The 15,550-nt window shown below is 46.8% G+C and overlaps 1 protein-coding gene across 1 annotated transcript; it reads right to left on the bottom strand.

The window, feature by feature from the left end:
- Positions 1-1,243: 1,243 nt before the first annotated feature.
- Positions 1,244-9,924, bottom strand: LOC136945527 (cilia- and flagella-associated protein 100-like). The gene is made up of 15 exons (XM_067239412.1): positions 9,861-9,924; positions 9,504-9,560; positions 9,161-9,264; positions 7,815-7,995; positions 7,545-7,609; positions 6,430-6,593; positions 6,210-6,290; positions 5,942-6,112; positions 5,150-5,201; positions 4,564-4,715; positions 4,183-4,318; positions 3,866-4,068; positions 3,550-3,643; positions 1,604-1,663; positions 1,244-1,252 (listed from the first exon to the last, which is right to left on the bottom strand). Exons 1-15 carry the CDS (start codon positions 9,922-9,924, stop codon positions 1,244-1,246), a joined length of 1,593 nt encoding a protein of 530 aa, XP_067095513.1.
- Positions 9,925-15,550: the final 5,626 nt, after the last annotated feature.

Here is a 15,550-nt window from a genome sequence, read left to right as displayed (position 1 = left end):
TGATACTCGGACGGAACAGAGCAAGTGCATACTACGTAATACTAGACTTGTGGGTTAAAGTTTTAAGTCTGAGACAAAAAGAAAAAAAAAGGTTTTTACCTGTTATTAATGAAAGTTTTATTTTTATCTACCTATAATCATCTGTGTATCTGTGAATGCGTTTGGTGCTGTACTAGTTGAGGCTGCATGATAGGGTCAGCGTGACCAGCTTGTCAGTCGCAGTGATGACTCTGTACGTCCGCCAAATGATCTCTGTTTGAGTGTCAAGAAACTGACAAACTAAATATTTATAAGATCTAGCTCCTGTGTATCTATTCATATGCATGTCTCTGTATATTGCCTGAAGGCGACTTGTGTATTGATGTTGACAGATGTTATATTTCATATTTTCATTATTAGGGTACAGCTACAGAATCGACACGTTTTTATACTTGTGTATACTATTCATTTCGTTTATTTAGTTACTCATTTATGAGATCTTGTGTGAAAAGATTGACAGTCATTATAATGTAAATAATAAATTGTGTTGTGTATAACAAAATGTATCAAAGATCAGTGTTTTCATTTGACAACGGTGAAATTTTACAGTTTCATTCCATTGCAAATATAAATCTGGTTCTTGACCCTGAGATAAAGATGTTAACTAGAGATGTTAGAAATGTTAACTAGAGATTGAGAGATGTTAACTACAGATAGATGCTAACTAGATGTGTCTGTTTGGTTTCTTTGAAAGTGTGTGTGTTTGCTGGCTCTGAGTGTGTGTTAGGTTGCTCTGTGTGTGTGTGTGTGTTTGGTTGCTCTGTGACTGTGCATGTGTGTGTGTGTGTTCTGGTTGCTCTGTGTGTGTGTGTGTGTTAGGTTGCTCTATGACTGTGGGTGTGTGTGTGTTTGGTTGCTCTGTGTGTGTGGGTGTGTGTGTTTGGTGTTGCTCTGTGTGTGTGTGTTAGGTTGCTCTGTGTGTGTGGGGTGTGTGTGTGTGTTTGGTTGCTCTGTGTGTGTGTGTTAGGTTGCTCTGTGTGTGTGGGTGTGTGTGTGTGTGTGTTTGGTTTCTCTGTGTGTGTGTGTGTGTTAGGTTGCTCTGTGTGTGTGTGTTAGGTTGCTCTGTGTGTGTGGGTGTGTTTAGGTTGCTCTGTGTGGGTGTGTGTGTGTGTGTTTGGTTGCTCAACTTGCTTGCCTCCCTCCAGTGATTCTTGAAGAGGCTCCTGGCGCCCCCTGGTGGTGATGACGCCTCACTGACCACATCTCAGCGCATCTGGGGAGCGAGCATGCAACTGTGCCACACAACGCTACCATGATGACAAGAGGCAGAATCCGGTACACACACAGAGTTTATTATTCTGTGGAGAAGGGTGGGGATCTGACCCGCTGAGGACAGAGAGGATGGGGGGAGACAGGGTGGAGGTAGAGAGAGGAGGGCCTAGGAGGAGGCAGGGTGGAGGTAGAGAGAGGAGGAGGAGGCAGGGTGGAGGTAGAGAGAGGAGGAGGAGGCAGGGTGGAGGTAGAGAGAGGAGGAGGTGAGGGCAGGGTGGAGGTAGAGAGAGGAGGGAGGGCCTAGGAGGAGAAGTTGAGCTGGGACTCTTGTCTCCAGGTGTGTGTGCTCCACCTCCACCTGCCGTGCCTCCACACTGACAGGCTGAGACCTTGCCATCAGTTTCCTACCAGTCTGGAGGACACACACACACACACACCACACACACACCACACACACAAGGTTTTGGTTTTCTTTATCCCCACAACTTCTATAGCTATTTTTAGGGTTCGAATTACATTAAGGATTGGTGTGTGAGGAGGGCTGGGGGAGCATATGTATATGTGTGTGTGTGTGTGTGTGTGTGTAAATGTGTGTATACATACAGTTAGGTCCATAAGTATTTGGACATTGACACAATTTTCATCATTTTGGCTCTGTATACCACCACAATGGATTTGAAATGAAACAATCAAGATGTGCTTTAAGTGCAGACTTTCAGCTTTAATTTCAGGGTATTTACATCCAAATCAGGTGAACGGTGTAGGAATTACAATACATTTTATATGTGGCCCCCCCCTTTTTAAGGGACCAAAAGTAATTGGACAATTGGCTGCCTCAGCTGTTCCATGGCCAGGTGTATGTTATTCTCTCAAAAAGGGAGTTCGTTATTTCATTGACAAGGAGCAGATAAAAGGTCTAGAGTTCATTTCAAGTATGGTATTTGTGTTTGGAATCTGTTGCTGTCAACTCTCAATATGAAGTCCAAAGAGCTGTCACCATCAGTGAAGCAAGCCATCGTTAGGCTGAAAAATCAAAACCTATCAGAGAGATAGCAAAAACATTACGTGTGGCCAAATCAACTGTTTGGTACATTCTTAAAAAGAAAGAACGCACTGGTGAGCTCAGCAACACCAAAAGACCCGGAAGACCACGGAAAACAACTGTGGTGGATGACAGAAGAATTCTTTCCCTGGTGAAGAAAAACCCCTTCACAACAGTTGGCCAGATCAAGAACACTCTCCAGGAGGTAGGCGTATCTGTGTCAAAGTCAACAATTAAGAGAAGACTTCACCAGAGTAAATACAGAGGGTTCACCACAACATGTAAACCATTGGTGAGTCTCAAAAACAGGAAGACCAGATTAGAGTTTGCCAAAAAACATCTAAAAGAGCCTGTACAGTTCTGGAACAACATCCTATGGACAGATGAGACCAAGATCAACTTGTACCAGAATGATGGGAAGAGAAGAGTATGGAGAAGGGAAGGAACTGCTCATGATCCAAAGCATACCACCTCATCAGTGAAGCATGGTGGAGGTAGTGTTATGGCGTGGGCATGTATGGCTGCCAATGGAACTGGTTCCCTTGTATTTATCGATGATGTGACTGTTGACAAAAGCAGTAGGATGAATTCTGAAGTGTTTCGGGCAATATTATCTGCACAGATTCAGACAAATGCTTCAGAACTCATAGGACGGCGCTTCACAGTGCAGATGGACAATGACCCGAAGCATATTGCGAAAGCAACCAAAGCGTTTTTTTAAGGCAAAGAAGTGGAATGTTCTGCAATGGCCAAGTCAATCACCTGACCTAAATCCAATTGAGCATGCATTTCACTTGCTAAAGACAAAACTGAAGGGAAAATGCCCCAAGAACAAGCAGGAACTGAAGACAGTTGCAGTAGAGGCCTGGCAGAGCATCACCAGGGACGAAACCCAGCGTCTGGTGATGTCTATGGGTTCCAGACTTCAGGCTGTTATTGACTGCAAAGGATTTGCAACCAAGTATTAAAAGTGACAATTAGATTTATGATTATGTTAGTTTGTCCAATTATTTTTGGTCCCTTAAAAAGTGGGGGGGGGCACATATAAAATGTGTTGTAATTCCTACACCGTTCACCTGATTTGGATGTAAATACCCTGAAATTAAAGCTGAAAGTCTGCACTTAAAGCACATCTTGATTGTTTCATTTCAAATCCATTGTGGTGGTATACAGAGCCAAAATGATGAAAATTGTGTCAATGTCCAAATACTTATGGACCTAACTGTATACTGTATATACACTGAGTGTGTGTGTACCTGTTTCTGGATGTGAGCCTCAGCTCTCAGTAGAGATCTCTTCAGTCTGTTCTCCTGCTGTCGTTTCTGTTCATTCACCTTCTCCTCTCTCAGCCTGGACGCACGCACACACACACACACACGCTCATCACTTTGTTAGATTAAGCAATATCCCCCCTCCTCCCCCTTTGTCTCTCCCCTCTCCTCCCCCTCTCAACCTTCTCCTTAGTCTACCCCCTCTCCTTTCCCCCTGCCCTCTTGCCTCTCTCCCTCTCCCCTGACCCTCCCCAATCCTCATCTGACCCTCTCCTTCTCTCCTCCCTCCTCCTCTCCTCACCGGGCCCTCCTCTCCTTCTCTCGGGTCTTCTCTGCCAGGGTGATCCTGTCTGGCGGGATCATCTCCAGGTTGTCCATGGTGTTGTTCAGAAGCCCCTCGATGCAGGTGAGCATCTGCAGGGTGGAGAGGCTGGCCTCCGTCTCCCCCATGCATGCACGGTACGCCTCCTCCACCTTCCTGCCCACCCTCTCCAGGAGCACATCCTGCAAACCCGCAGCGCCACACGCGCTGTCTGTCAGGGCCGCGCAGCACTGGGGTGCGTTTGATTTGCACCACATGGCGGGATGATGTTAAAGGGAGCTGTGTGTGTGTGTCACCTGGTCCTCAGCCCTGAACTCTCCGAAGCAGAAGAGTCTGGCTCTGAGCTGCAGCTCTGATGTCCTGCCTCTCTCTCTCTGGATGCTGCTGGTCAGAGCCTCCATCTGCTGGCTCAGCTGCTCAGTCTCACACTCCCTGCACACACACACACACGTATGCACACGCACACACGTATTCAGATATACACACAAACATGCTCACATCTTCCTGTGTGTGTCTCACATCTTCCAGTGTGTGTGTGTGTGTCTCACATCTTCCTGTGTGTGTCTCACATCTTCCTGTGTGTGTGTCTCACATCTTCCTCTGTGTGTGTGTCTCACATCTTCCTGTGTGTGTGTGTGTGTGTGTCTCACATCTTCCTGTGTGTGTTTGTGTCTCACATCTTCCTGTGTGTGTTGTCCCTGACGGAGCGCATCCTCTCCAAGGTCTCCTCGGTGTCGATGCAGTTCTGCACCAGCGTGAGGTTCTGCTGCTCCAGGTCTGACAGCAGCGTCAGCAGCTGCTGGGGATGGGTGAAGTACAGGCCTGGCTCCTACACACACACACACACACACACACACACACACACATGCTGGGGATGGGTGAAGTATAGGCCTGGCTCCTACACACACACACACACACACACACACATATGCTGGGGATGGGTGAAGTACAGGCCTGGCTCCTACACACACACACACACACACATGCTGGGGATGGGTGAAGTACAGGCCTGGCTCCTACACACACACACACACACACACACACACACATGCTGGGGATGGGTGAAGTATAGGCCTGGCTCCTACACACACACACACACACACACATGCCCCGACCATTCAAATAATAATGTAATTCTAACCAAAACACTCATTCTAACCCTAAAACCTCCTGAAAAAAAAGCATTTGAAGTTGTGGGAAGTTGTGGGAGGTTAAACAAGACCACACACACACACAAACACACACACACACACAGACACGCACCTCGTACTCCGCCAGCTTGCCTTCATCCATCTTCGGCACCTGCACCTCCTTCCTGGTATCCAAGCAACCAGAGAGACAAACACACATGCATAACTCACACACGACATCACACATAGTAGATTTCAACATCAAGCACATGTTTAGACTACCAGGGCCGTTAGAGACCATGTCTAGACTACCAGGGCTGTTAGAGACCATGTCTAGACTACCAGGGCTGTTAAAGACCATGTCTAGACTACCAGGGCTGTTAAAGACCATGTCTAGACTACCAGGGCTGTTAGAGACCATGTCTAGACTACCAGGGCTGTTAGAGACCATGTCTGACTTCACCGTCAACAACAACACAAAACGGTCAAACAGGAAATGAAAGGTCCGCTCACGTCTTGACGTTTTGCCTCCGAGGGTTCTTGGGGTCAGACATGAGAGGTGACGAGCTCTCCTGACCTGAGGGGAGGGTTGTGTGTGTGTGTGTGTGTGTGTGTGTGTGTGTGTGTGTGTGTGTGTGTGTGTAAAAGAGCATATATGTGTGGGAGTGTGTGTGTATGTGTGTGTTGGAGGGAGGAGGACATGGTTACACACATGTAATTGATTCTGTCGTTCATTCATTAACTAGATCCCCTATCCATCCACCCCTCTCTCCATCCACCCCTCCACCCCTCTCTCCATCCATCCTTCCACCCCTCTCTCCATCCACCCCTCTCTCCATCCACCAAACCACCCTCTCTCCACCCATCTACCATCCACCCACCCACTTCTACACCCCTCCACCCCTCTCCTAAGTGCAGGGAGGACCTACGTCTCCCAGGCCTGGTGTGGTCCTGGTCTGCGCCCCTCCCCTCCTGGTCCTGGTCTGAGGCCCGGGTGCCTCCCTGCCTCTGCTGCCACGCCGGGGGGGACAGGCGCAGCAGGAACTTCCGGTACACCTCATACTCCCTCAGGGTCTCCTCGCTCCGGAAGATGTGGCTGTGGAGAGGCGCACACATACACACACATAGGAACAAAACACACACGCACTAAGAAATACACATTGAGAAAAACACACACAGTGAAAAACACACACCTTTTTATGGCCACCATCTTGCTGGTGATCGTCTTGATCTCAGACATCTTCTCTAACTTGTTCCTCGTCGCCTGTTCCGCTCTGAAGAACCCAGGAGAGAGAGGGAGGAGGAGGGATGGGTACAGAGGAAAAGAAGGAAAGATGGGGAGGGAGAGAAGGAAGGATGAATAGATGAATACCATCACGACAAACAAACACAACGTCTGTAATCTCTGTTTACGTTTTGATGGCCTGTACTGAGTTCCTGTCGTTCTCCTTGAGGAAAACGTCAAACAGGGAGACGTCCTGATCCAGAGTCCTCTCTGCCTGGACTACCCTCCTCTCCTCCTCCTCAGCAACATCCAGCAGCTGCTGAATCACCTGCTGCTTCACCTCCAGCCCATACTGGGGGGAGGGGAGGAGGGGAGGGAAGGGGGGGAGGGGAGGGAGGGGAGGGGAGGGGGAGGAGGAAGGGGGAGGGGGGGGAGAGAGGGAGGGGAGGGAGGAGGAGGAGAGAGTAGAGAAGCAGGAATGAAAAGAGAGAGGAGGTAATACATCAGGTAATACTCCTAGTAACACTCCAGGTACTGTCTCTAGTAACACTCTGGGCATGAAGGCCTACTCTCTCCCTATTTATCCGTCGACATAAGCGCGTGTTGTTCCCTGACAGCCTATCCTGATGTCATTACGAGAAGGCTTTCAATTCAGATCTTTATTTCCAAACAACTTGTTTCCCAGGCCGAGGGGAGAGACGCCAGCGTGTGTGTGAGAAGGTTCTGGAACAGAGAGGCTTCTGTAACAGGCCGGCAGCAGCTTAGCTCAGGGAAACTCTGGGCAAATATAAACGAGGCCTTAGAGTGGAACTCTGTGTGTGTGTGTGTGTAAACCCTGTGTATGGGTGTGTAAACCCTGTGTGTGTGGGTGTGTAAATCCTGTGTGTGTGTGTTTGTGTGTGAACATGAACCATGCCTGTGTGCCATGCCACCAATAACAACAACCCCTATTTTTCCACTTACCTCATTTCAGAGACGCTTCATAAAACTGCTGTTCTGTTGTGATGAACTCAGAGCTGGAGAGGAACACTACACACACATGATGTCTGTGTGTGTGTGTGTGCGTGCGTGTGTGCCTGAGTGTGTGCGTGCGTGTGCGTGTATAGTAGATTATACTGTCTGACACCAGGGATCAACAACATGGGCAGACTGACGTCTGAGTGTGCTTTGGTGTGTATGTGAGTGTGTGTGTACATGTGTGTGTTTGTGTTTGTATGTGTGTGTGTGTGTGTTAGTATGTGTGTGTGTTTGTATGTGTGCTCAGGTAGGTGTGTGTGTGTTTGGGACTCATGTCATGTCTCACCCGTATCAGGAACATCTCCTTCTTCTTCCCAATGTAGGAGACCATGTTGTCCTTGTCACTGTGGTCTGGATAGAGACAACAGAGAACAGCTCAGTCATTTACACTTTTAATCAACACATGAGTACAGCAGATAATCAAGGATCAGAAGTGCACGGGCGGATTGACCGACAGATATGTGTGTGTTTGTATGCATATGTGTGTGTTTGTGTTCAATTGTGTGTGCGAATGCATATGTGTGTGTGTATGCATGTTGCCAGACCCCAGACTCACAATGGGTGGAAGCCTTCCTCCAATCAGGGGACTCCCTAGCAGCGCGGGCAGTCTGGGCGACGGGCAGCTCGTCTGATTGGCTGAGACTTAGCTCTCTGCGTAGCGCCGCCCTGCTGGCCTGGATCCTGCCTGCGAACGTCAGCTTGTCCTGGACCCCCTTCTGTTGCTCCCGCTCACGCTCCTGAGAGAGAGAGAGAGAGAGAGAGAGAGAGAGAGAGAGAGAGAGAGAGAGAGAGTGTGTGGGTGTGTGGTTGTGCATGTGTGTGTGACAATGTGATCATGTGAGGCTTCACTCTCTATACCAGTAGACCTACACTCCCCCCCTCTACATCTCTGGTAGTCCTGCAGAACCTACCACCCCCTCTACATCTCTGGTAGTCCTGCTGAACCTACCACCCCCTCTACATCTCTGGTAGTCCTGCAGAACCTACCAGCCCCTCTACATCTCTGGTAGTCCTGCAGAACCTACCAGCGCCTCTACATCTCTGGTAGTCCTGCAGAACCTTCCACCCCCTCTACATCTCTGGTAGTCCTGCAGAACCTACCACCCCCTCTACATCTCTGGTAGTCCTGCAGAACCTACCACCCTCTCTACATCTCTGGTAGTCCTGCAGAACCTACCACCCCCTCTACATCTCTGGTAGTCCTGCAGAACCTACCACCCCCTCTACATCTCTGGTAGTCTTGCTGAACCTACCACCCCCTCTACATTTCTGGTAGTCCTGCAGAACCTACCACCCCCTCTACATCTCTGGTAGTCCTGCAGAACCTACCACCCCCTCTACATCTCTGGTAGTCCTGCAGAACCTACCACCCCCTCTACATCTCTGGTAGTCCTGCAGAACCTACCACCCCCTCTACATCTCTGGTAGTCCTGCAGAACCTACCACCCCCTCTACATCTCTGGTAGTCCTGCAGAACCTACCACCCCCCTCTACATCTCTGGCAGTCCTGCAGAACCTACCACCCCCCTCTACATCTCTGGTAGTCCTGCAGAACCTACCAGCCCCTCTACATCTCTGGTAGTCCTGCAGAACCTACCACCCCCTCTACATCTCTGGCAGTCCTGCAGAACCTACCACCCCCTCTACATCTCTGGTAGTCCTGCAGAACCTACCAGCCCCTCTACATCTCTGGTAGTCCTGCAGAACCTACCACCCCCTCTACATCTCTGGTAGTCCTGCAGAACCTACCACCCCCCTCTACATCTCTGGTAGTCCTGCAGAACCTACCACCCCCTCTACATCTCTGGTAGTACTGCAGAACCTACCAGCCCCTCTACATCTCTGGTAGTCCTGCAGAACCTACCACCCCCTCTTCATCTCTGGTAGTCCTGCAGAACCTACCTGGCTCCGGAGCTCCCGGTCCTGGGTGCTGAGGAGGAAGCTGTTGGCGGCCGGGAGGCTGAACGGGTTTCTAATCTCTGGAAGCCTCACCTCTCTGTAACGCTCTGAGGAAAATTTGTTTTAATTAATTACGAATTAATCAAACAATTATTTGAACGTGCGGAATTACTATAGCAAATTAAGACGAATTGAAACAGAAGCACTCTTAGCCTACTGATTACCGTAATGAAAATGAAAACCCCCTCCTTGGCCAGTGTAATTTAACGTAACACTTTTATGATATTAAACTTTTCCGTTAGAAGTAGGCCTAGCTATAGTAAAATGAAAGCAGAAGGGATTGTACCGGAGACTGGGCTGGTGTCACTAACGGAGGATACCCGTTTGAAAGCGGTGCGTTTCCCTGCGGACAAAACAGCACCAAAACCACAATGGTTATGAAATAAATGCCAGACAGCTTTCGCTGGGAAATATCATTAACACAGCACTAGTAACACGCGGGGCATTGTCATAAAATGCGCCAATTAAATTGAGATGAAATTAAAGGCCTATATAAAGTTAAAATTAAACTGAACACAACGGCAAATTTAACTGGAAAATGCGACTTATCCTTTACGCCTTCGCTGTTTGACCGTTGTAATCTTTTCTATACCATTTTAGATTGACACAATCACTCGGCAAACATGTCGACTACAGATCTTACTGTTGGTTGGAGGCGGAAGGGCCTCTCTGGTGTCCGAGGACGCCGCGGTATCTGTCAGCGACATCTCTTGGACAGATAGAGCTAACTCTGTAGGCTAAACGAGTTGACCTGACGCTATTGAGTACCTTAATGAGAAGTTAGAAATGTGTTGACACTTCAGAACTTGAAGGTAGTGTAGGCCTATCACAATTTTACTAATTTGCATCATGAATGAATATATAGTGAAGAATTTCCTAAACCAATTGCGGTTGCTCTAATCTTACCAAACGACGTATTTCTCTGTTAAGGTATAGGTGTATACACATAAATAAATCTATACATTTAGTTAATTATCAAAAATACCGATGTTCTGATATTTTACAAGATGGCACAACAGTGACCCGTTCAACTGTATTTCAATCGTGACAAAGCGAGATGACAAGGACGTCATAATGATTATTGTACAACTTCAAAGTAAACAGTGGGGTACGTCATCAACCAATAGATGGCAGTGCACATGCCTGTGTGTCCTCGCCAGGTTTTCTCTCGCTGTAGATGATTTGGTTAGATAAATGAAATCCTGTCTGCCTAGTCAACATGACCCTCTGTCTCTCCACACCAGCTCTGTGAGGCGAGGTCCATTCTTAAACGCGTAAACTTCCAAGAACGCGTGTAGGAATGTATGAAAAACCTCTCACATTTCCGACTGTTTTTAAATCTGTAAGAGACATAAAATCTATAAAATCAGATAGAAGTGTCTGCTGTATTAATAATTTGTCAGATGTGAAATTCAATTGAAGTAGCCTATAGCCGTTTCCTCAGCCTCCAAAGATCTGTGGATTTAAACTACTGGTGTGCTTTTTATACCTTACAAAGTTTTGATTCTGTGTTTTATTCCCAAACATTTAGCAGTGTTTATAATCAAAAATATGAAACTAGTCAGTTTAGGTAAATGCAAAACTGGAACAGGTTTTGGGTAGGGAGGGATGGTGCGGGGGTGGAATGGGAATGTGCCATGCTTGTATTGTTTGGTTGAACATAATAAAAAGTGAGATGTTCGAAAACATGAAACTCCAGCAGTAGATCTGTTTTCCTCTGAGTGAGGGTCAAGAGCAAGCGACAGGTCAGTGATGTTGACCACAGGGGAGAGTTGACCTCTGACCTCTGGCCTGTTTATTATGGACTAAACAAACCCGAAAGAGGGAAAACTGTGTTTGTAGCAGAGTGTGTCTGTGTGTGTGTGTAGAAGTGTGTGTGTGTGTGTGTTTGTAGCAGTGTGTGTATGTTAAGGGGAATGTGTAAGTATTTGTAGTTAGTTGTGTGTGTGACTGTATGTAGTAGTGGTGTGTGTGACTATCTCCTTTGGACTCAAACTTTCATTCATCCTTTGCTCTCCCCTTTCCTATGTCTCCAATCCACCAATCCTTGGTGGCCAGAAAGACAGGCGACCAATCACGAGTGAGCCAAACCCAGGAGCCCTCCCACAGGGAAGTGTTGGTGTCGTTAACGAGGCCCAGGCGCTGCCTGTGCATGTGGGTAAAAGGTGAGGTGTAATCCACTCAGGAGGATGAGGCTAGACTGTGTATCAAAAACCACTAAGCTGTCTGTTCAGTGCATTAAATTAGCGCGAGGGGGAGATGGAGAGGAGGGAGGGAAGAGGAGGAGAGAGGAGAAAGGATGAGAGAGAGAGAGGGAGGGAAGAGGAGGGAGAAAAATACGATATAAGGATGGAGGGACTAGCTTTTGAAGAAAAGGGGATTTGGGAAGGGAAGGAGGGGGATAGGCAGTGGGGAGGGAGAGGGAGGGTTACATGTTTACATGTGCATCAGAGAGAGTGTGTTCTGTTATTGTACCAAGGCTAGAAGAAAATGTAAATGACCATCACCACCCTAACTCAACTGATGTACAAACAAGGTGTGTGGCATGTATGCTGTTTGAAGTGCAGTAAATCTACATAGTTAAAAGGTTGTAACAGCTTTAATAGCGTGTCCTGGAGAAAACCTTTGCGCCTTTGTAGAGTCGGGGTTATGGAGGTAATTTCCATGATTTTCACAGTAGATTTATGCCATAGTATCTCACCAAAAAACAACAGGACTATTGACCAGAATCAGGAGCATCCATTTGGGTAAAGAAATCCTGTTTCATCCCAGGATGTAAACAACCTGGGAATCTGCACAGGACTGCAGGCGATGTAAATCCACTGTGGGAAGGCAGAAAAGGCAGTTTGGAACCTTCTTTCTGGACAGAGTTGTATGTTTGAGGAACCCTCTGGTGTTCTTTTATGGTTCTATGCACAAGTTGTTGTTGTTGTTGATTTAAGACATGTCCAGTCCCTACACTGCCCAGGAAGTGTCAATCCTCAGGTCATTTATGTCCCGGCCTATAAATATATGGTACTGTTTGTTAGCTCTCCTCTGCCAAACACACTTGCTGGATAACTTCAGAAAACAAACCTCCTTTAGTCCCACTCCTCCCCTCCCTTCCTCCTCCATAATGAGATAATGTTTGTAGTTGTGACGCATAACAAGGTAATTCTTGGCCGAGCAAAAAACAAGATAATTTTACAGAGAAGAGAAGGAGCAGTGTGTTTAACTAGACTAACGTCTTATTCGGATATCTAGCCAATCTGTAGACCTCCTTACAGAGCGCCTATTGCGAGGTCCCTAATCTGACATATTTAATCTGAGAGACGTAGGTAGCGCCGAGAAAACCTGGCGTGTTGTTCCACACCGATCATTAGTGTTACCTCAGTTTGGAATTAACCCCAAAGGCGGGTCGATCATTTAAGGACCATAGTCCCACAGACTAAATGTACTTCAATCAACAAACAAACAAAACAAACAAAAATATATTTATGTATATATAGGCTATTTATTTATTTTGTTGTAGATTTTTTTTTTTTTATTATGTTAAGACTACATTCATGAGTTGAAAAAACACAACACCAACACAGCTATTTAAATTGGTGTGCTGGACATTGTTGTGTAGGGCAGCGGCAACTTCATACATATCCAATATGTAAATCTTTATGTAAACTTTAAAAAACATTACCTGAAGTGTTTACAATGAAAAACATAGTCTCCATTACGTTCCAGCCGCGAGAGGACCAGAGAACTTCATGTTGCTCTCCCTGGCCCACTACACACGCGCTCCAGTCAGCCAGCCCATTGACGACAAACACACGACCAGCCTCCATATACAGGGAACCAATGACGATCGAGAGAGTAGCCAAGCCTTCATGAGCCAACCCACATATGTGACTGTTAAAACCAACCCTGCTCCAATCATGTGACTCCAAAATCGGTTACAACCATCTCTTACTTACTACCATAGAGGAGCGTGTTCCGAGCCGCGAGCGCTCGGTCCTTGCAATGCGAAGATCGTCTCTTTGGTTTATGTATCCATAACCTCTCCACAGAGCAGACGCAAACACGATACGCGACAGAAGGGAATTTATATATATATATATATCTTGATAGACTTGAAAAGAGGTAAGTGGGATTCTAACGAGGAATACTTTTTTCCTATTTGCAAAAAAGACGGTTATTGGGGTTTAGCGTGCGCTCATTGACAGCTGCGCTTGCTTCCTCGGTTCCTTACGCGACAACATGTTTTCTTGAAGATCTGAGCGCATACTCTGCATTCTGATCCGAGTTGCAATTCTGAACAAGCTAGCTAGGGACTCCTTAGGGTGTCATGAAGGCAGGGGAGGAACGACAGAAATGAGCAAACTTTACATTACATTCAGGACCGTATAGCTACTATGTGCATAATATAGGCTTGACTTACAGTTTGTGCAAAATATCACGAAGTGAATCTTTTATAATAAAATTGTTTCCCACCGAGGGACAAGAATGCATAAACAGTTGTTGGCAAAACTCCACTGAAGTTTCCATATGTTTATCAGAGAGATAGTTTAACCTTGGCCGTTTTTAACCGTTATCGTATTTTCCCTGCCACTGTAGAAAGTAGGCAAGAATGTTGACGTGTAGCTACGGTTTAACAAGCTCGACCAAAGTAATCGTGTGAAGCCGTTATTAATAAGCGCATGTTAACGCTTTTTGTAAATCCAGTTATCGGTTAGGGTTATTCCCGGTCAGTTCATCGAGGTTATACGGGAGGGGGCGCGCGACTATACCGATTTCATAAGCGTCATACTTCCATTATCGCTATTGCACTGTAATTGTGATGAGCTATAATCATAGCGGATATTGGATTGTTGCATTAGATATTAATGGCATGCATTGATGCCCATACACACAATATCGACACTGAATTGAAGAAGTTGAGATAGAGTGATGTTCTCAGTAGCCGAAAATAAAGATCGTTAATCCAATATACATTTATTAAATTACTCAAATTGAAATACCCTTTAGTCAAAAATGACTAAATGACTAAATGACTAAATGTAAATATGATGTCAATTACTTTGCCTTTGACAAGTCATGTCAGACACCGTTGATACTACAGCGGTTGTAGGCTACGTGAATTAGATCAACTAGTTACAATTAATTAATAGTTGGCAAACGTGATTATTAATAACTGTTGGTATAGGCTACTAAAACTACATTTTCTTGTTCATCTATTTTTGCCCTTGGCGCACCTTGCCTCTGGCAGACGCAGTCAAACCGCATGTGAACTTGCTGTGGAAACATGATCTTGAAATTCCACCTTCGTTGCACGTGGTTAACTTTGCCCCGAGGCTGCTGCACCTAGTTCTTTGCACGAGGCGGAAAAACTCTCCAGTCGAAATGTACTGTAAATGTGTAGGTCCGGAATCTGACCAACAACACCAAGAACTCTATTACAATGACTTTTTACTTCAGCTTAATATAGATAGTAGGCCTAACCTATTTAAATACTAATAAATAAACACTTAAAAATAAAATCATATATCAAATAAATAGAACCCAGTAAAATACTTATTTTAAGGTTCCAAACAGCACCATCCTGTTACCAGCTGAAATGTTTTATTTTCAGCTTGTGAGTGAAGGGAAGATCAGTATGTAATCAGTGCTTGGTGGGCTTCTGGTGTTTCTTAACACCTCAAACCCTTCAGGTTAAAGCTAAACCCTAAGTTAAACCTTCACCTGTATAATCAGCGTTCTAGGGATAGTCATTGGCTGCCATAGGCAACAGGTTGCTTTAACGGAGAGATTAATAAACCACTGACAAACAAATAGATGTCTTCTTTATTTCTCTGTAAAAAGACAAAAAAGTTTTGGCTCCTAAACAGTCTTCCGTCTTCACCCTAGCAACAGTCTCCGGCCAGTGTTTGAATACCACCCCAGTGGACGGAGCGCAGAGCCCTGATTGGCTCAGCTCAGGGATGGTGGATCACCTGTCTCCAGGCGAGGAGACCTTCCTGTTCCCGGCGGACAACCTCCGTTCGAACAGCGTCGCCATGGTGACGGACGGCGGCCTGTCCTTCTACCACGACCACCTCCAACCCTTGTCGTCGTCAGCGGCGACGCTCTCGTCCTTGTTCTCCCTGGAGGACGACGACCTGAGCAACTCCTCCTGCCCCAGCTCCTGCCCCTCCTGCCCCAGCCCGGAGTGCCTCAGGCTGGGCTCCAGCTCCTGCAGCAGAGGGGGCACCACCAGCAGCCTTGGAGGGGGGGGGCCAGGAAGGGCTCCTCGACCTCCTCCTCTCCCAGGCCTCGCTAGGGGATGGTGGGGGCGCCTGTGGCAGGGGAGCCCCAGTTCCCTCC

Source organism: Osmerus mordax, chromosome 7 (assembly GCF_038355195.1).
Source record: "Osmerus mordax isolate fOsmMor3 chromosome 7, fOsmMor3.pri, whole genome shotgun sequence".
In the NCBI taxonomy this organism is placed as follows: domain Eukaryota; kingdom Metazoa; phylum Chordata; class Actinopteri; order Osmeriformes; family Osmeridae; genus Osmerus; species Osmerus mordax.
The sequence above is the reverse complement of the archived record's forward strand: the minus strand, read 5'-3'. Positions and strand labels throughout refer to the sequence as shown.